Here is a 22,734-nt window from a genome sequence, read left to right as displayed (position 1 = left end):
ACACTCCTCTGACGAGTGTGTGCGATGATTTGTAAATGGGCACAGATCAACAGTGAATGGACAGAAGCTGCTGATCACAGATGACTGACGTGGTCGTAACCTTTAAAATCACAAACAGAAAACGTTTGTGTCACTAAAGGGAGCCATAACTGCCCACTGTCCCTTCACTGATAACTGCCATAGGAAACGTCCTCGGCCCTGGCTTCACATTTGGCCAAAAAAGGAGCTGCACGAGCTGCTGTGACGACCCGCGGCGAGCTGACAGCCGAAGCCCATGTCCACACAAACTCATGTCCCGGCTCCTTTCTTTTAGATTCTATGAATTCAAAGAGCAAATGCATGTTTAATGTGGCTTCTTTAATGTTTGATTCCACACAAAAGCATAAATAGCAAAGGAATCCGCACTGAAAAAAATGAGCGGACAGGACTTTATAAGAGCGCCGCACACACACACACACACGGCTGAGAAGTGAAACAAACACAGGCGTCCTCGGCTGAGAGTCGGGCCTGTGGTCTATTAAATGAGCTGGGGAATGCTGCTAATGCAATACAACGATAACATTCCTGCAGTGTTTGGATTTCCCCCAGTGATCCCTCACCAGAGGAGAGGAGGAACGGAGGAGGAAGAGAGGAGGACGGGGACGGGGGGTGGGGGGTGCACTGTTCTTGGCAGTGCCTGGATGTTTTTGTCCTTTTCTCCATCGCTCCCCTCCTCTCTCTCCACCGTTCCTTCCTTCATCTTGTGCTCCCTGTCAGGCCTGGCGTCTGCTGCAGGGCCCGGGAAAGACCAAGCACGGAGTTCACTTCACTTTTTCTGTTTATACTCATCGATAAAAGTATGTGCTTCATGTGTTTTCTACTCTATGTTCACTGAGTGTCTTCATATTCGGTTCGATCACTTTGAAACAGGTATGAAACAAACCATAGCGGTGCAGACAGATGTGCGTCCTCCACAGAGCTGGGTCTGCCTGACGTTCCTGTCTGTTATAGTGAAGGTTTTCAACGCCACCGTACTCTACGGGGGAATTGTTGGGTCTCTGTAAATCATAAATAAGTCATAGAGTGTGGTCTTTACCTACTCTGTAAAGTGTCCTGAGATAACTGTGGTTATGATTTGGCACTGTAAATAAAATTGAATTGAATTGAATTGAATTGATATAATTATTCCACAGTCAAAGACTTTTTAATGTGGCGACGACGGACTGAGAACACACCAGCTACGACTGAACTACCACTTGACAGCCACACTTACAGCATTAGGCTGCTCACTAGTGTTTGACCCAGTTTAACAAACAAAGTTGTACAACAGGGAGTGAAGGTCATCATGAGGACACATCTTAATCTGCGCTCAGGTCGCCGTCTCCACTGGAGGCGTGGCTTAAATTCAATTCAGTTTTATTTACAGTGCCACATCATAACAGCAGTTATCTCAGGACACTTTACAGAGTAGGTAAAGACCACACTCTATGACTTATTCATGATTTACACAGACCCAACAATTCCCCCGTAGAGTACGGTGGCAACGCAAACCTTCACTATAACAGAGAGGAACGTCAGACAGACCCAGCTCTGTGGTTCGAATCCCACTTCTGACAGCAAGTGCTTCCCACTGGAGCCGTTGCCCTACGTCATTGATTTCTTAAGTCAGGATGGCCGAGCGGTCCAAGGGGCTGCGTTCAGGGTGAAGTCTCCACGGGAAGCGTGGGCTACAGATCCACTTCTTGGGCGGCAGTACCTCAGTCCATAGGTGACTTGGCTGGGAACCGGAGGCTCGCCGGTTCGAGTCCCCGGACCATGAATGGAGCGTGGACTGGTGGCTGGAGAGGTGCCAGTTCATCTCCTGGGCAGTGCAGAGGTGCTGCTGAGCAACGCACCGAACCCCCAACTGCTCGGGGCGCTGGTCACTGGCAGCCCCCTCGCTCTGACATGTATGGTAGTTGCATGTATAGGTCCTGTCTGTGCATGTGTGTGTATTTCGGGCCCGTGTGTGTGTAACATGATTAATAATAATAGAGTGGGACTAATAAAGGAATTTTTCTTCTTCTTCTTCTTCTAAGCAAGTCTGGGCTTTGGGAGCAGAACCTCCAACCCTGGCGTTGTGTGGATCAAACACGATCCACTGAGCAGCATCTGACGTGTGTTGGTGAGGAGGCAGCTGAGTCCTAATGGGGCATTCTCAGAGACAGAGGCCAGCGCACACTGGTGCATTCATCAGACGGGCTCCACAGCGTCACACACCCCGTCCCCGCGCCATTTCTCCGCCTGCTGCTGACAATGGGAGGATGAAATCAAAACATCCTGCACTCAAGAAGTCTCGCCTCCCTCTCTGAGTCCAGTATTTGTCTTGACTCTGTTTTCCTGTGTCTGTCCATCTGGATCTGTCTCCCTCTCTCTTTCCAACTCTGCGACTCTGTTCCCGTACCTCAGTCTCAGGTCTGTGCTCAGTTCTCTTCAAAATCTCCAAAACCAACAGCGGAGAAATCATACACTTGTACATTTTCACGAGGCCGTACCAAAGAACACATTTTCCATGTTGGTTTGGTTTGACCTTGGGGCAGAAGGCGGTTTTTACCGTCATCCAACTGGAATACAGTAAAGTCTGTTTCAGGCTTTTTGCGGATGGCGAGCATCGTCCCTGCAAACGTCTAGCCGTTCATACTGACTTCGGTCTAATAAGGGACCTGACCTGACCACGAATGTTTGCTCTCAGCCAGCAGAAACTCTGGGTCCTGTAGCCGACCAATAGTGTCACCACGGTCAGTGCGACTCCATCTGCGTTACAAAATCCTGCAGGTGCACGTAAACAAGTAAAAAACTATTTGAGCAAGTCCTGCCTTAATCTGATTCATATCTAAAATGAGCAAAGGAAAGAAATAAAATAAACTTTAAATACAGTCGACAACAAGTGCAAAAATAACAAAAACAAAGCCTTCTGAAAGTGGCGCCCCGCTACAGACACATTTTTTTTCTCAGCCCACTGTTGGCTAGTCCGCCTCATGCACCATCAACCAATCCTAGCGAACTACGGGCAGTGACGAGGGTTTCTCATCCGCCATCATATTTGAAAATGAAACTACCGTGTCCTAACAGCATGCAAGTGCATCGATGCTGCCTGTCCACACTTAGAAATAGAAATCGTCGAACAAGCTGTTAATCATGTGCCGAAAAAGAGGTATATGCCCCGTGCAACCTTAATGTGTTCAACAAGGAGGCAGCGCCGACACCTCACAGTCATCAACACAGTCCCACAGGTGCGCACACCAGATAGTAACACAACGAACCTTTACAACGGCCTAAAGAGACCGGGGAGAGGAGACCAGCCACACCGCAGCCTGCAGAGGCTACAGCTAGCTCCAGGTAGCTTTTTGGTTTATTTGAATGTCTACTGTTAGTTAGCAAAAACGCACAAACTGATTAAAAAATGTTTAGATATGTTGTTTGTCTTAAATGCTCTGTTATATATGTTTTATTTTAGGTCTGTGTTTTTACATGGGAAATACTTTGGTTCCACTGTTCAGTAGCTTTCAAAATAATCAACGTAAACAACCGTAATAAACTACGTGGACCACTGGGTCAACGTGACATCCAGCTTTGGACACGAGCTCCTCGTTCTACTACATTTGTGTTGACTGTGTCATTGCAGTAACATCCGCTTTGCAACACACAACAACACTGTGCAAGCATTTTTAAATGGAGCCATGTGATGATCCTCTCAAGCCCAACAAAACTCCTACTGGCACGGCCGACTTGGTGAAAATGCACTGGAATGTTACCACAATTCATGATCACACACACACACACACACACACACACACACACACACACACACACACACACACACACACACACACACACACACACACACACACACACACACACACACACACACACACACACACACACACACACACACACACACACACACACACACACACACACACACACACACACACACACACACACACACACACACACACACACACACACACACACACACACACACACACACACACAGAGAGACACATGACTCACACATGCACATACCAGCCCTCTCTGCACTCGCTCAAGTGAGCACGTTAGTATTTTTTGGTACTGCCGCTACATGCCGGCAGGTGTGCCCAAACCCATCTACGTCTCCGTCCAACTATCTATCACTTCCTCTGTTCTATCACAAGCTTTTAAACGAGCTGAGGAATTCAATAACGTGTTTGTACAGATTTGGAAAAACACTTTCAGAGATGAGATCTTTAGAAGCGTGCAACATGACTGAAGATGATGGACTCGGTGTTAAACGCCCACATTTTGATACCCTATTAAAGAGGCCTGTGATCATCAAGACAGTGGTGCACAGTGTGTGAAGACAGGGTTTCTGCAGGACGCTGACGTTACGTAAGAGTCTTGGCTGAGGACCACGATACCTGTCCCTCCAACATTCCCCAGCTTTGACATCATTAACCTGAAACTCGGTGACAAATGTGTTTCAGCAAAACCTGAACACACACACGTAACTCACACTGGATGGTTTCACCGCCGCTCTGATTCTTAGATGTGAAAGGAGAATTTTAAAAAAAGAAGAAGTGTTTTCATGCTGCGAGTAGAGTCATGCTCATGCAGCAGAGCAATTTACGCACTGCTGCTGGAATGCAGCAGAAAAGTAATCTACCGTCAAACGCAACAACACTCCTGCCTTTTGTAACTCGGTTATTAATGTATGAGGGGTAATGTAGCCGGTTACTGGCAGGTATTGACCCAACATCGGTGCCAGCTCCACATATTTAGATGCCTGTCGAAACAGACACGCAGACAGAAAGACTGACGCTTTAACCTTTAACACATGCTTCTTGTACAAAAGAGCAAACTAAACAGCAGGTTCTGGGCTTGAATGGTCATGGGTTGCTGCATGGTTAGGTAGAATGCATAAAGCAGAAGGTGTATTACCTCTCCGAAGGCTCCTCGTCCAATCACCTTAAGGATCTCAAAGTCTTCCTTGTGCAGGCGCATCTGCTTCACTTTGGACGTGAAGGGTTTCGCTGTAAAGAGAAGGACAGAGGGTTCATTACAGTCAGCCGAGAGGGACATAGAAGGACTGCAAAGACACATAGTGACAAGACAAAACTGCAGAAGTAACAAACTACATCGAGAATGAGATCAGGTCCAATTCACCTCAGCAGGTAACTGAAATGTTTTACAGGTTGGGGAAAACCTGGAAATAAACCTGTCACAACAAGGTGATGATCTGAGAAACGTGCACACAAAAAGTACAATAATGTAACTGCAATCCTTAATGTAAACATTCATATTTGTAATAATGCACCAGGTTAAAAGGTTCCTTATGCAATTTACAGCTCTGGTCTCTTTCATAACCAAGCAAAGTTGGTTTTGCAAGTGAAATATCACAAACTGAGTAGATGTTGGATCCAAATTAGGGTCGATTCGGCAAATCAGTGGCGATGCTGAGCCCATTTTACACATACGTCCATTAAAAAATTATAATACAGCATTTACTTAACAAAGAACTGCCTGTTTTCATTCCTTTAATAGTCATTGTGACTGATAACAAACCCTAGATCTGACAGGAGATGAAAGTCAGTGTTTACCACTTTTGCTAACACCTTACATGGAGGTATAACTGACATGCTCTTCTCATCACTTAAGTCCCAGATATCCGTTGATGGAATAAAAACGTATAAATGCCAGATGGAAGAGTTCAGGCATTACCTCTGACCTAGGGCTTATGGAAACACTTGTTCTCGTCGTGTGGTACAACACCAGGGACCCACAGTATACTTTATCAAAGCGCGGTGACCACCTGGACGTTTCTATAGCACATGGCACCGGACACACAGAGGCTGGGTGATAAAGCTAGCTATTGTTACACCTGCAGTCATGGCTCCTGGTGGAGAAAAGACTTGGGAGGGATCGGCGAGGGTCACCAGCGTTCTCTCACAAAGCTAAACAGATTCCATCTACAGCTGACAAAGTCCGCATTTCCCTCGTTTGTGGAGGGCTATTCAGCCACTTCCTGGTTTACATGAGCGCAGCGTGCTCGGATAACCTCAACTGGCCGCAAGTGCACCAAGGTCGGCATACTGGTTATACTGATACTATGGTTTTCTGATAACAGAGAAGTATAGCTTCATTATTTAAGTATGCAGAGCTGCCTGTGTCTGTGTTCAGGCAGTTTTGTCAGCAGTGAGGTTAGCCCAGTTTAGCATCGTTAGCATACAGACAAGGAAGCATTCACATACAAATAGACTTTACATACAGTAGCTCTTTTGGTTAACAAAAGGCAAAATCTGCATCTACCAAACAAACATCTTTTTTGTGTGTGTGTGTGTGTGTGTGTGTGTGTGTGTGTGTGTGTGTGTGTGTGTGTGTGTGTGTGTGTGTGTGTGTGTGTGTGTGTGTGTGTGTGTGTGTGTGCTCTGACCACCAGCCAAGTTGGGCCTGTCTGCATCCCTAACTGGCCCAACAGCATGCTATAGTCAAGTGACTTTGCACAATCTCTGGTGTTAAGGAAAAGGACGTTCTCCCGCTGTGAAAGACAGAAACGTCTACCGAAATAAAACACACCGTTCACTCAGGGCTCAACAACCTCTCGCTCTCACACCCTCCTGACTCCGCTGACAGCTGGCCGGGCCGCTGTGACCGCAGGGCAGTGGGAAAGCAGGGGCCGGTGCAGTGTGCCATGTCCTGGCACGCATTATTACAGACCGTGTACACACATAAATACACAAGCAGCTCGAGTGAGGCTGGGAACACCTGACAGGGGAAAATGCTTAGTCATTTAATTCATTTTCCTGCAGACTAGTTACAGAGCAAGTAGACCAGAAACACTGGAACTATGTCCGGCGGTCGATCGACCCTGTTGTATTTAGGAATGAGATCCAGCGTACGGCAGGAGACCAGGACATCAGCACACGTCTGCAGAGATCACGACAGACACGAGTGTGACACCTGAACTGGTCTTAAGTGTTCTTTCTTTGTGTGTGTTATCTAACAGGACATTTTCAAACAGAAGTACAAAGTCTAGACCAGAGCACGGTACATGGTGTGCTGACCTGGAGAGACCCAAGAGTCACCGCTGGAGCAATGTATCACATCATGGCAGCGGTCAAGGCTACGGTACAGACGGCTGCCCGGCAAAACACACTCAAGCCATAGAGATGTAATAAAATGTGAATGTGATGTTAAAGGGTTTGGTTCTTCTGTCAAAGACACATAGGGACGGACAAGTGTAAGCTCAGCACTGTTTGATTTTATGATCACATGACGTCTTTGATTCAGGACGGGCTGATAGCGTGCTCCTGCCAAAGTGCGCTGGCAGACAAACGCAGAACCAAACTAGTCACATTTACAGACACTCGGCTCGATGATGGTTGTGATCTCCACAACACGTCCAATTATTTTCAACTGACTCTCTGCCAGAGCTCTCTGTGTTAGCCAAACCTGACATGGCATGTTTGCCAAGGTGGAAGATGGTTTCAACAGCTAAATCCCTCTGGATTCAGATTAGTTCATATTAGTTCATGTTTCAAAGCCACACAGTTACGCTGGAGTAGTAAACGATCAGGCAAGAGATGAAATCTAGCTGATACGGCTGTTTTTCCCTGTTTAAGCACAGCTCTGTATTCTTTGCTCATGCACAAATTGTTTATAACTGGATTTTATTTCAACTTTCACATAATTTAGGACGTTTGTCCGTTAGAGCAGTTCTTGTGTGACGGTGCGGGGAGCGCGGTTTGGTTTGGACCGCCCCCCCCTGCAGAATACGTGCTGTGTAGATTAATGCAAAACCAAGGTTCACAAGCGCAACTGAGCCGTACGCCCTTAGCAACACGTACTGAGGTTAGCACAAGACATTGGTTGTAGTCAGTCATATTAGGATGAGCGCAAATTAAACGCCTTTTGAGAAAGTGTGTTCAGCGTTCATACGGTATAATACAGAGTTGTTTGAAATATTCCTCATTTTCATAAGGAAAATAGTTTCCCAAAGTTGCTGGTGCGCAAAATGCTACACTTGCATTACCGTGTATAAAATATGAGAATAAACAGATCAGTATGAAATTGTTTAGAAGTCGCACCAAACCGTGACTCCTTCACCGGTCGAGACCGATCCGTCCGTCCACTATAGAGCCGGGTCTGTTCGACTTTTCTGTTAAAAGGAAGGTTTCCCGCGCCACTGACCTACACTGACCTACACTATGTAGAGTGTCTTGAGATAACTTTTGTTGTGTTTAGGCACTACAAATAAAATTTAACTGAATAAAAACCGGGTAATGAATCGAACTTTGGCTTCTGTGGAGTATATATTTTAAAAATTTAAAAAGTAATTGTTGTTTTTTAAGGGAATGGATGAGAGGGACACATTAACATTAGTCATGGTCACTCTTTATTTATCGTTAAGTGCCATAATGTCTTAAAAATGACGGTAAAGCCTCGGTAAGCTAACTGCACTACAAGATCTATACCCTTAAGGAAGCCCGCATCGACATCTGTCATTGAGGACGGCCATATCATCACATCATGTCAAGAGGAGGGCTCTGCACACTATGCAGTCTTTGCATTAACGTCCCTAAAGTGTTAAAGTTACTCATGTACATTTTAGAGGCACGTCTTTGGACACTGCTGGTGCTTCTTACCTCCGTCCCCCATCTTCTTCATCTAAACTGACCTGACGCGGTCGGGTTGTTGGCGGGTGGTTTTGAACTCTGTGGCCAAATGTTAAAACACATGCCCTGTGACTTATACGAGTCGGGGGAACAGAGTGGGGCTAGCTGAGAGGGGGAGACAACACTGATTAGTAGCTGCGTGCTGACTCAGGAGCTCCACTAAAGCAGCCACATGAGAAATGTCTTTCATCTCTGAGCCAGGAGCCTACAGGCCCGGTCCACAACAGAGCACACACACAAACACAGACACATACATGTGCGCGCGCAGACACACACTTAGATCCAGTTCCCTACATCTACATGTGAGACATAATTGGTGACTGTGTAGAAAACAGCGCAGCCAAACAGATTATATAAGTGGCTTTTTCCGTAGAGGAAAAACCATCGGCCATCGCTCCAGCAGCAGGTGGTTTATGAAGCACACAGCAGCTATTAATCTGCTATTGTGGCCTGTAATTTATAAATAGAAGTCAACTGTGTGTGTGTGTGTGTGTGTGTGAGTGTTTGGGAAATAATAGGGCCGTATGTCAGTGTGCAGGGTCCACATATAAAACACCCTGACCCACATTTACCCAGGGATCAACGTGTCTGTGCTCTTCCTGTTTGTATGGTGTAACACGCAGCGTGGTCGTTCATCTTAACGCACCAGCTAAATTTACAGGTAGACCTAAACATAGCAACTGTTGCTATGACAAGGCGTGGTAGGAACCCCTGGCGACGCTTGGGAAAGTGTCTCCGAGCGTTAGCATGACTGGAGCTCTTTGTTTTCATTGGGTTTTGCAATGTGTGGGGCGGGCGAGCCAAGAAAGAGATGACATGTCAGTCAGTCACATTAATGTACTGTGTGCTTTGTGAGGAAATCCATCCGCACACACACACACACCGTGAGTACATAGACATGAGCACTAGAAGACACACACACACACACACACACACACTCGCAGCGTGTACTGTGTAAAAGGCACACATGTTTAGCAGTAGGCCTTAGGATGCAGTGAAACTGGAAAAACACGAGTGACGCCAGCTAATCCACATAGCCAGACTGGTTTAGCCCAAAATGCCGAGTGCTTATCAGGCCCATCTCGCTCCGTACCGACGAGAGAGGTCGGAGCCATTTTTGTGTGAAACTCGGTAACTACGGGCAAGTGTGTTCACTTAGCAGCCGGCCCACAAATGACATGCTCGGTGCTCACAACAGGCCTCGGTCTGGGTCTCTTCCACACTGTGTCTCCAGGGTGTGTTCATGGGAAATGTGTCTATCTGTGTGTGTGTGTGTGTGTGTGTGTTGGGAGTGTAGGGTAATGTCTGTTATATATGCACGGTCTCTGTGCGTGACTCAGCACTGGGTAATAAAACGTATCTGTGACTTAACTGTAAATGTTCATTTCCCCGTGCTTTTCCGTTGAATTTGGAGAACGGTGAAACTAAAAATGAAACTATTTGAGGTATTGCGAGATATATTGCATATACTGACCGTTAAGGGACTGTTGTGTGTGTGTGTGTGTGTCATGTTCTGTGTTCTTTAGTGCAAAATGGCACACCCAGCACTTAGGTCAATATCTCAGGGAAACAAACATATACTGTATAATCACCTGACGCATTCAGTCTGACGGATACTTTCCCCAAGTCCCAGAGCAGATGTGCGTGACGCCCTCGGAGGACTGAAGAGTCAAAGTCTCCGTACACCGCAGGCCTCATATACGTTACACGGCTTTAAAATGTGTTCTCAGAAACTAAAACTGTAGATTTAACTTCCAAATGACTCAGGTCAGGGGACCACAGTGATCAGAGGTAACCCTGTCAGTGGTGCGTCTGTGTGAATATCATATACAGTGTGTTCGTTAAAGAGGGATTGTTTGTGTGTTTGCAGCGTGAGTTGTGTATTTCCAAGTATCCAAGTATGTGGTTTTTTGCCTTTCCCACCATAGTTGATGCAAGTTCAGCAGACAGTGAATCAGTGAGGAGAAATAAATAAAGAGGGGCGATCGCAGGACATCAGGGGAGGAGTGATGGTCCAGGTGGACAGAGAGACAGTGAGTGTCAAAGAAGAAGAAGAATTACTTTATTAGTCCCGCAACGGGGAAATTTTATTTTTTCACTCTTATTATTAATCATGTTACACACACACACACACACACACACACACACACACACACACACACACACACACACACACACACACACACACACACACACACACACACACACACACACACACACACACACACACACACACACACACACACACACACACACACACACACACACACACACACACACACACACACACACACACACACACACACACACACACACACACACACACACACACACACACACACACACACACACACACACACACACAGGCCTGGAATACACAATGCACACACAGGACCTATATACATGCAACTAAGGAGAGATGTTAGAGCGAGGGGGCTGCCAGTGACCGGCGCCCAGAGGAGTTGGGGGTTAGGTGCCTTGCTCAACAGAACCTCGGCAGTGCCCAGCCACCAGTCCATGCTCCATTCATGGTCCACACAGGGACTTGAACCAGCGACCCTACGGATCCCAGCCAAGTCACCTATGGACTGAGCTACTGCCGCCCGGAATCTGGACTCTCATAATTGACTGATGCTGGGCAAATGCCGATACAAGTCCGATCCGATACGTGTGTTAACTTAAAGGTTGATTCAATATGTTTGTGTGTAGACTTTGAAATTCAGCACAGCTAACTTTCCATGACGTAACGTGAGCCGAAGAACACTTAGGGCACACTCACACTGTCCTTCTGTCCGGGGCCAAAACCGTTTTTTCAGCTAAAGCCTAGTGCGTTTAAGCAGTGTGAGTGCACCCGCTCCGTGCATAACTGCGGACAGCGGGCCGTCCACGTTTGAAAGAGGTGGGCTTTAGCAGAGCCGTTTGCACATGTACGAGCACGAGCGTGCGCACGTGTACGAGCACGAGCCCTACGGCAGTAGCGTTATGTCCGCCTGTTCGGACATGTAAATAGAAGGAGGGACCATGCGCGGACATTTAACAACAACAACAATGGCGGTGAAAGGTTCACGTTGGTGTGATGCGGAGGTGGAGTGTTTACTGCAGATTTGGTCGATGAAAAGATTCAAAAACAGTCGACAAGACGCACAAAAACTCCGAGGTCTACGGAAAGATCTGGAAACAAAGCCACACACACGCAATCAATGCGTGCGACGTGTTACGGCGTGATGATGTATGGACAGCAAGAAGCATTGGCCGAGGCCCAGGTAGTGTGAGTACAAACGGGGCTGGGGCGCGGGGGGAGAGGGAGGGGGGACAAGTACCCTAAAGTCCGGGTCGCGGTGCGGAAGGACAGTGTGAGTGCGCCCTTACAGAAACTCTCAGTCCACTGGGGATTTCTAGCTTTAGTACGCCGGGCTGATAAAACAAACAAATCACAGTCATTACAAACGCCTCTTTTGCTCCGGCTGCTGCAGGGATTTCTTATATTAGTGTCTGATGTTGGAGCACTGACTGCTTTCATGACAAATAGAGATGCAAGAGAGAAAAGGATGGAAATAGCAATCGAATGTGGGACTGGGCGGGACGGAGAGAAGGCGAGAAAGGAGAGCGAGAGACGGAGAAGCCGGCGTCGCATACTTGGGCCCAGTGAGCAGCTGAACCAGTTACAGTAAGTGTCCAACCCTCACACCCGCACCACAGTCAAACCCCGGCCCCGATCCCAGAGCACGGCGGAGGGACATCTGGAAGCCATAACGGGGATTATTTACAACCGCAGTGAGGTAACGACACAAAAATGCCGCTTGCGAGAGACAGGGGAGATGGAGGGGGAGAGAGAGAGAGAGAGAGAGAGAGAGAGAAAGAGAGAGAGAGAGTTTTCAGGATATGACACAAAGAGGGAGAATGGCTGAGAGGAGAGGAGGAGACCCGGGGGTGGCCTTCCCCCTCCATCTGACCGTGGCGGGAGCGCTGGAGGGGGTGAGTGCCTCATACGCAGGCTGGGAGTTTTCCTACACTGAGTAAACGTTTGCTGAGGAAATGCTCCGCGTCATAAAAAAGGAGCAAATGATCGTCTGAATATCTGTCCCGTGTGCCAGGGTCAAAAATGGGCGTGCGGGACTCTGGGTCTGGTGACGACTGACGAGTGCGGCCGATGGGAAACACATGAAGTCACGGTCTCGAAGAATCTGGTATTTAACCATCGCAAAGTATGTTCCTCCTTATTTTCTTTAATAAAAGTCAAAAAGCCGACCAGCGTGCAGTTTCCTGTGGAATCCTACGATCGCGGGCGTTTCTCTAAGTGAGGACGTCTGTTGCATTACCTACTGATTCAAAATGGCCACGGATGTGACATTTCAGCGCCGCTGTGTCAGCAGATACCCTAAAGCCGCCGGCTCCTGTGTCATTTTCCTGCTGGGGCGCGTTCTGTTCACTTAAGGGTTGATACTATCCCCAAAAATGCTCCTTGCTCAGCTGAATTAAGTATTCATTTGCTATTTTTAGGGAAAATACCAACGTTTAAAACTGTTCCAGACCCATTCTGCCCCATTTCTTAATAAATGCAAGGCTTTGGTCTGCTGGAAATAACAGCTGCCTTATTACAAAAGCACGTCCCGGTTTAATAAAAATAAAGGCCAGATAAATACAACTGAGTGAAGGCTGAGTAAATACAACAACAAGGTCATCAAAGGGAATATTAAAGCTGTGTGAATAGCTTCGTCCTTAAAAGGGAGAGAGACTCAGTGCCACTTCAAACACAAAGTGCTTTCAGCGACTCAATCACAAGGAACTTAAAAACATCCAGTAAATGACCTCAATTACAGATGGGAATCGAACCCGGCTCGTTATGTCACAGTAGAGGTTCTCCTTACAGATGTGTGTCATGTGTGTGTGTGTGTACATGCATGTATTCATGTGCATGTTGTGTACAGTATGCATACGTGTATAATGCATGAGGTGTGTGGTGTGTGCTGTACAGGGTACTGTATGTTGGAATGGTTCTCCATCTCTACTATTGTGTTGCATTGTGCGTCAACAACATGCTGTAGCACATGGCTATTGTTATTATTGATTATGTCGAGTCAATAGTCAATTGTTCTAACGTGCAGCAGGTGGGGGTGGAGGGGTTTTGGTGAAGGTGTGTGGATAGGTGGGTTGATGAGAGCCTCTGTGTGTGTTGTATTTTCTGTTGGACCCCCTCGAAAACAAGATGTCAGCTCATCTCGGGGGGTTATCTATAAATAAACTTGCTCACCAACCTCCCAAAAAACTGTTTCCTCATCTCGCCCTCTCATACGACACAGCTGTGTGATACCCAGAGGCGGTGCCAAGGGCCACTAACACTGTCCCAACACACTGTGCTATATGTGATGCATGTCAGCTACCAGAGAGGTGGGGGTACGCAATTAAATCATTGATAAGCAGCGGATATTCACGAAGAGCAAACAGGGAATCACTTACAAAGCAGGAAAACATGCCTTGGAGCATTAAATTGCATTTAATGCTACGCTGCACACCAGCTACACCAGAACTCCCTCTGCCGTCTGTGTGCAAACCTCCGCCCCCGCCACTCAACCACAACCAACCTCAAGGTCCCCTCGGCGTCGCTCTCCTTTCCCTGCCACCCCTACCCGTTTCTCCCTCTTTCCATCCCTTCATCTCTTTTCCATCATTTCCACTCTTCCTTCTAAGTTCGCTCAGCTCCTTCTCTCTCCTGGTGTTTCCTGGTCTTGGTCTTTCGTCCTGTCGCACTAATAAGAGGGCAGGGGTGGTCAGAGGCCTTAAACTAAACAATCTGTGCCCGACGGCGTTATACACACAAACAGGATGTTCCAAAAATATTAAGAAACCACAAACACCAAAGGAAAGGCTGGGAGGTAGGGCTCGACAGAACAATAGGTCAGCTCCAGCGTGTGTTACAGTGCAGAGAGTGCTGCGGTGGGCACACGCGGGTTACACAGGCTCTGCAGTCTGAACAGGAAGTGCCCCCACTACCTCAAAGACTCTGCAGGCCCGAGCAGGGACCTGTTCATTCAACCCACATCGCAAACAAGTTCATTTACACAATTCTGTGTCAACACAAAGCCTCGCGATAGCATCTGCAGATAGAGGGAGAATATGAAAGGAGCCTGCGGGGCCGTGGTATCCAGCTGGGCCGGGTTTCCTTACGTCTGCCACTCTTCGGGCAGAAGAAGCACCAGGTGCTGCTTTGTTCCTTCGCTGGTGTCGACAGGAACACAGCGATGGCGGTGATAAGACGGTGGGATGTCAGGAAAAGGATAGTGCCACACCATCCAAGTCACAGATAACCCTGATGAGGTTACAAGATATCCTGCTAACTGGAGCTGCAACCAACGTTTGTTTTTATTATGAATAAATATGTTGATTATTTGATTGTGGATCAGTTGTTTGTGTATAAAATGTCAGATAAACGGTGGATTATGTGGACGAGCGAAGCCCGAGATGACCTCAAATGTCTTGTTTTGTCCACAACTCAAAGAGGTTCAGTTTACGGCAATAAAGCAGCAAAGAAACCAGCAAATATTCATGTTTCAGAAGCTTTGGATGACTTAACTCCCTTAAAGGTTACTCAACCCCATTAATCAATTATCAAAATAGCTGTTGATTAATTTAATAGTTGAAAACCAATGCATCTACTAACTGTTGTAGCTCTAAAAACTGAATCACAGATTAAATATTCTGGGAAACAATCTAAGTTTGACAAAGCCCCATCACTATTTTCCATATTTGAATCATCATGTGGAACATTTCAGCTGTTGGTGCAGATCCTGGGCCCAGACAACGTGCGCTACTGAAAATACACAACTAGACCTACACATGTTGATGGTTTTTCTGGGTCGTCACAGAGGTCCATCAAATGAGGGTGGAGAGTGGAGAGTGAAGAGCGGTGGTTATCTTGGTTTTATTTAAGAATAGTTTGTGTGTGTTGTAAAGGATCTTACATAAACTTTATATATATTAACTTAGCACATTATGAAGGTAGTGCTGTTGTTATGATGCTATATAAGTGCTCTCTACAGTTATACACCATTAGATGTGCAGTCCTACTTTGCAAAAGGCCTAAATAATCAAAAGTCAGTACAGATGGATAAACATATACTGTGTAGTGAACCGGTCCTGTGCATGTGAAAAGAGGCGCTCTGTGTTAAACTGTATGTATAAACATTATTAACCTGGATAAATAACTTCTAATGAAGCGAGGCGACACTTTTAAAACCGCTGTTATCCAATAATGATCCATTTAGGAGATATTAACAGTGCCGTGGACTATTTTGGTCCTGAAGTCCTGGTTGGAATATGCGGTTAAATTAACACGATGTGATGTTCGCCCTGACTCCAGGATCAGTCTCTGGAAGGCGCTGCAGGAGGCCACCGCGCAAACACACGCTGACACTGACAGTTGTATGAATCCTCTGCTTTCACTGCCAGCAGAGACGCTCGCTGCTCAACCCCAGGAACAAATGATCTTATGGCAGCTTCAGAGCGCCGTCACAGGCCCGCGCTCCCACGTCAGCCCGAGAGGAAAAACACTACAGGCTGAATACAAGAGCCAGAGCTGGGAACACGGGGCCTGTGCTGTGGGAGCGCTCAGGAACCCACACCAGATTTTCCAATACCAGTGTTGGCACATCGCTCAGACAAGAATGTAACCGTGCTGTGGCACCGCGTCAACGTCCAGTAGCACCTTGTGAATTTCAAGATCGGTCAAATTAAAGTCACCGATCACTTAAACAAAGGTAAAACTTTAGTGCCAGTGGTGTTCCAGCGCCCACATGTCACAACACCCTGACAGATATTACAGCCGCTGTCTGCTGCCTTTTCTGGGCTCATCCCTTTCCCTCGTTCTTTCCCCCCTCTGGGTGTCGGGACTTGTGGAAAATGAGGGGGGTTGTTGCTGTGCTGCGGCCCTCTGCGGCTCCACTGGTACAGCCAAGCACTGACATTGCACCATTTAAGGGTTTGATTCCCATTGGGACCACCCACACTATAAATGGATCCACCCGGATAAATGAAAGCATCCACCAGGCATTTGTTAAGACCTTTACAGCAAAAGTGAAGTGGGTAACGATAAGAGGGAGGTTTGGATGAATGTGGAGAAGACTGAAGGCGAATAAAGGAGATGGGGAATGGTAAAAGAGGGAGAGAGAGGACAATAGAGAAAGGATGTTGAAAGAGAAGAGCTAGGAAAACTAAAAGACAACAGAGACGGAGGAGAGGAGGATGGGAAGTTAAGCAGAGAGGTGGGAAGAGAAAAGGGAAGAAGGGAGGAGGAGCAAAATGAGAGATCAGGGAGGAGTGGAAGGGATATTTCAGGAAACACAGGGATGTGTGCGACAGCAAAACGTCTCCTTAAGCGTGTGCGATGGTAAAGTTCACAGGCTGACTCGCTCGTACACCTCCCCCCGCCGCCTTCACTGGAAAAAACAAGTACTTCACAGATGACCCGGGTCCTTTCTATTCTACATCTGGAGCGTGTTCGGCTGCGGGCTCCCTGTGGCCAAATGTGTCATGATGGAGGTAACCCAAGATCCCTTTCATTCTCTGGAAACCTGCCCGACGAGGTGTGCTCAAGACGGGGTCGACAGGAAGGACCTGAAGCCACGGCTGACGTGGAGAAGACGACGAGACGTAATAGGGCCGAGACTCCGTGTTCACAAAGTAAATACGTAGCTGAGCGCTTCAACTTCATAGAAAAAGGAAGAGAAATATTATAAAATCTTCATCAGAGCTGAATTAAATTGAATTAAATCTACTCTGAACGGCAGGGTATGGTATCACCAGGCCGACGGCGAGGGTCCGTTGCCCGTTGTTGTCTTTGCCCGTCGGGCTCCTAAGCAGAAACCGTTCTTACTTCTTCCTGTTGTTGTTCACTCACGCGTGGTAAATAAAGTTTGTTCTTTCAACATCTGGTTGTGTGGCTAATGTGCTAACTGGCTAACTAGCTTGAGCCCTCCTATCGGTCTTCTGGTTTGCCCTACTTGACTTAATCAGGCTGTTAAGACGCCCTTTCAAAATATGATATCCGGGTCCAGGCCTCGTATTTCTACAACGCCACAGTGCCGTGTTTCCCGTTGTTTCATCAGATCTGACGTAATTCTCATTTTACCTCTTTCTTATCGATGAGAAAGGGCGTCTAACTGACGAAGGAAGTGATTGAATTGTTCAAATGTTCGGCCGATGTTGTCTGTTTTGCTTTGATGGAGCGTGTGGACCCTGGAAATAGTATTTTGAAAGGGTGTTACGTCAGACTGAACAGCCGGATACAGACTACCGCTACTTGACCTACGTACCTCTCTCTAACGTATGTGCTAGTTGGGCGTTGGGTGAAGTCTTTGCTAAGTGCAACTTTTTGGGCGACTCGTGTCCGGTTGGTGTGTCTGGGCATTAAAATATGAAAAATAGCACAAAATATAGTAAATATAATATTATATATTATAATATTATAAACCAAGCTCTTCCTGTTTTGTAGCTATACCATCTATAAAGACGGACCACGTGTCTCTTCTTCCTCCTTCTGGGCAAAAATGAAGCCTAAATATCCCAGATGCGGGCCCTGCTGTTAGGGGGGTGGAGCCACGATATCAAAGTCTTGGCCAGTCCGACCAATCTCAAGTCAATCACAGCTGTCAATCGTGACGTTTTTATAGCCTCAAATAAGTAATTTAAAGCAAATCTATCAGAGAAAACACTTCACAGAACACCAGCATGATAAACACTACCCTGGTAACAGAAATCTGTGTGAAAGGTGTATTTGACGTGTACCATATGCTAACATGGAGGGTGTGGGGCTGTAGCCAGCCACCAGGGGGCGTTCAAGATGCTTTAGCTTCACTTTTGGGGCGCGGCCATGTCAGCCATCTTTATATATATACAGTCCACGGTGAGATCAGAGCAAAACTAAATAAAAAAACACCCAGATAAGCGGATGACGATGAGATGAGATGAGTGTTTAAAAGAAAAACATATAACAACTCCTCGCTAATACCACAACACTGCAACAGTGTTCACTTGTTCCATGCAGGTGGTGGCCTCTTCTGTTACAGAGGAATAATGAGCAGGCCGTGAACTTAACCAACACTGAAATCTGGAGAAAACCACTAAATTACCATTTTCAAAATAAATGGAGGGGACTCGAGTGCTACAGCTATATATATATACACACACACACTCCCCCTTTTGCTGCAGCGATGCACAACAGATACTTTCTAGGCCACAATCAGTCCCCGTCACTGCAAAAGAGATAATTATAACCTGCAGAATAAAGATGTCAGTGCTGGGACTTGTAACAAAAAGCATCCTGAAAATATGCATCTGGCAACAGCTGGGCGTGTTGGGACGGGCCTCCCCTTCAGAGCAGGAGGAAGGTACACGTGAACACTTAAATATATATTTATATATATAATATTTCAAAACAAGATACAATGGCAGGGCGAGGTTATGTAAGTGATAGGGAGAGATCAGATCAGGGCAGAGCCGGGGTCTTCTCATAGGGAAACTATGTCTTAACATCAAAAGATGCTCCGTCGACACACGAACCGTGATCTTCTAAAAGCTCAAAGACAACTTTCAGAACCAACTCAGCTATTTTATCATTGAGAAACTGACACAGCACTGCATCCATCCATTTTCACTTCATTCATTTAACTGGCCCACCAATTAAAGGATCAATCCAGGAGCTAACCAGGCGGGGAGAACTCAAGCCTTATCCCTTTAAGACTTATCCATGACCCAACGGTGTAAGCTGCGAGAACAAACAGCGGCCCTGCAGTAGCCGGCAGACACCTAGATAACAGCGAGGAGACTAATGACCTCACTGATAAGCAGATTGAGGCAGCGTGGGAGGCTGCAGCGGGACGGCCCGGTGTTTTGACGAGGACGCCAGACTCGTAGGTGATCGCAGGACTCTGTCAACGGGCTGATAGACCACAGGCTGCTTCCACCGTGGTGAGCTGAACGTGATGCAAATGCAGCCGTGTCTCTCCTCTTACTGTTCTCACTTCACTTTTCATTTGAGATTGTTACAATGACGTGCTTAATCCCTTATCAAGCTGCCGCATTATTTCAGTTTTTGCATGATTGCATATGTCCAAAACATATCTTATTATTAGGCCACAGATCTGATACGTGGTGTTTTTAGAGTGTAAAAGAAATAGAAATAAAGCAACAAACCGAAAACCAGGACCCCGAAACCTTCATATGAACCGAACTGTGGGTTTTGTGGTTCCAACCGTACCGAGCCTCTGGACCTGGGACTTTAGCGTGTGGGTCATATCATGTATACAGAGATGCACTGAAAGTGGGCCATCCAATATACTTCCCATCATCACTCGTCATAAAAAGGTAGGTTTAGTCCTCACACAGACACACAGACTGTGGTAAAACAAAAATAAAGAACATTAAACATTTAAAAAGATAAACAATGAAGAGAGCAGCTCCATCCAGAACTGTCTGGATCTGCGGGGCCGGTTGACCATTCACTAACCCCCCTTCCCCAAACAGAGGTTGTGCAATCGTAGCTTAGCGAGCGTAACAAAGCTTTTGATCCACATGATGAAGCAGTTAGGGCCGTGATGATACATCCATCTGGAACGATGGATCGAGTCAATGAGCAAAAATCCTCATATTTTAATGTACTCCTTCATTTTGAAGCTCTTTCCCAATTTATATTTATTCCTTTTTTTGTATATTTGTTTTTCATTTAAGTGTCTCTGTAATAAAATGGTCAAATCTCATATAGTTGATTGTTGTGAGCCTAGCAGCAGCATATCATTAGCTGCCTACATTAATCTGTAATTGCTAAGCTATTTGCTGACTTTGGGAATATCATATTATTAAAAATATGTCCTTACCATAGGAGGGCTACGTCTGGGGGAAACAGATTTGCAAAATGATAATATGAAAACAGATGGGAACCCAACAAAGCAATTAAGACTCGGCCTCTAGCATATAGTAGAGTATATGAAAGGTAGGGTCTAATATAGTTGCTTTTTGTGAGCCTAGCAGCGCATCATTAGCTGCCTACATTAATCTGTGAAGTTACAGGTTACAAACCACCACCACCACCTGCTAAGCTATTTACTGACCATGGGAATATCATAATATATAGTAGAGTATATGATAAGTAATGATTAAATAAAAGCAGTTAATTATGTGCTTTGGACAGCAAACTGCATCAAAAGCTAAATCATATTTAACCCTTTAGGATCAGCATTACTGACGCTGTGTGACTCAATTTTACAGTTTGTTAAAGTGAAATTCACAGAAATCATCCCAGGGTCTTTTTCAGCAAATACATCAAATAAGACAATTTTTACTTGTAACGACTATTAACGGAGAAATGCCGGCGAGTCGCTAACAGCCAAATGTGGCTAACAGTGATTAGCTCGGGGCAGCACGGTGAACGCATTAAACGGCTTTTTTAACTACTACTGCTGAATATTCGTGCTCATGCCCATGAGAAGAGTCCCTACACAGACAACAAAGCAGCAATGGGCTCCTTCCTTTGGGATTGACTTTGGTAATCCACTGTAATGGACTTTACTATGAGAGGAGCTGGTGCAGGGGCCAGTAGGTAAGTCTTTAAAACACTCTTTTAATAAACTCTGGCTTCACTAACTACGCTGTTGCTGCTTTGTTGTGTGTGTAGGGACTCTTCTCATGCTGCTGCACAGGTTTGCTGTTATTTTCAGCAGCATTAGTGGTTACAAAAGACCTTTGAATGCCTTCAGTGTGCTGCCCCGAGCTAATCACTGTTAGCCACGTCTGGCTGTTAGCGACTCTCTAGGATATTTCCGATAATAGTCGCTACACGGAAAAAAATTGTCTTGATGGTTTATTTGCTGAATGTATTTGCCAAAAAAACATTTACACCAGAATTTGACTTTAATAAAAGATTGTGGGGCTCAGTCAGTACTGACAAAGGGGGAGGAGCTTAAAGCAGGGTAATGTGGGTAATAATGGACAAAAAGCAGTCTGATATAAATCACCTTATATATCATATGTAGAATTTATCTCTTCCCAAAGAAGTTAAGCTATGCTAAAGTGATTCCCAATAAACTCCCTCCCCCTCGAGTCAAATCAAATATGAGCGATCGATAAACAGGAAGAGAGGAAAGTAAATGAAGTAACTCTGGCGCTGATTAGTCTTATTCCAAATGCCTATGGGGGGAAACATTGGATTTGGGGGTGATGAGATTTACCCATCAGCAGCGTGTCAAACTGTTGTGTCTGCATCGTGACCTTGAGCACAGGGAGGAAACGGTGTGAGGCAGCTCTCTATATATAGAGGTGAATAACAGCGACGTCTCAGTGGGAGACAATCGAGACGCAACTGGAGCGACCACAGGATTTCCCCCGCCAGAGACATCTCAGGACAGGGAGAGAGGCTGGAGGATAGTGGGGTGTGGGGTGTGGGGTGTGGGCTCCTCAAACCACGGGGAAAAATTCAAAACATCCACACAAATAGGTCACAAACTCATTCACACACTTCCACCCAAAACCAACAAAACCCCGTTGGAAACCGACACCACAGAAGCGCTGAATCACTGTCAGGATGTAACGATGCTTAGCGGGAAGCGTGCTCACGAGGCCCACGGGTTTGTTTTATCACTGAGAATCTACTCCGACAACACAGGGATTCAGATCCGAGCTGAAGGACTCGGGGACAATCGGATCAGTTGCGCGTGAGACTGGCCGGCGTGAATGACCGCCATTCAGGTGGAAGATGGATGAACGGTGCTGACAAGCTGTTCGCCCCGCCAACGTTATTATATTTGAGTCATGTGTCTTCACTGGAAAGACGGGGAGGTCGGAACAGTGTGTGAGAGAGGCGTACAGCGGTGTAGATGTATGGATGGGCCTTAAAATAGACCGGGTCACCGTCAAATTCGCCAGAGCGCCGCATGCCAAGGTCAGCGCTCCATCAGTGTCAGCTGTTGTGAGCGGCACTGAGGCAGAGGAACAGAGAGTACAACAGAGAGCTGAACGGATATCTACTTCAGGAAATCCAAGCCAACAGAGCGGGCTCCTCCAATCTATTTCAGCT

General features: G+C 46.4%; 1 protein-coding gene across 1 annotated transcript in view; it reads right to left on the bottom strand.

Annotated features, from left to right (window-relative positions):
* Window positions 1-22,734, bottom strand: part of cdc42bpab (CDC42 binding protein kinase alpha (DMPK-like) b) — an 87,898-nt gene that overhangs the window by 51,449 nt on the left and 13,715 nt on the right. Inside the window, 1 exon segment of the mRNA XM_083934196.1 lies at window positions 4,939-5,030. Coding sequence (XP_083790322.1) covers window positions 4,939-5,030 — 92 coding nt within the window.

The sequence above is a fragment of the Echiichthys vipera genome, assembly GCF_963691815.1.
Source record: "Echiichthys vipera genome assembly, chromosome: 19".
Classification (NCBI taxonomy): Eukaryota; Metazoa; Chordata; class Actinopteri; order Perciformes; family Trachinidae; genus Echiichthys; species Echiichthys vipera.
The sequence above is the reverse complement of the archived record's forward strand: the minus strand, read 5'-3'. Positions and strand labels throughout refer to the sequence as shown.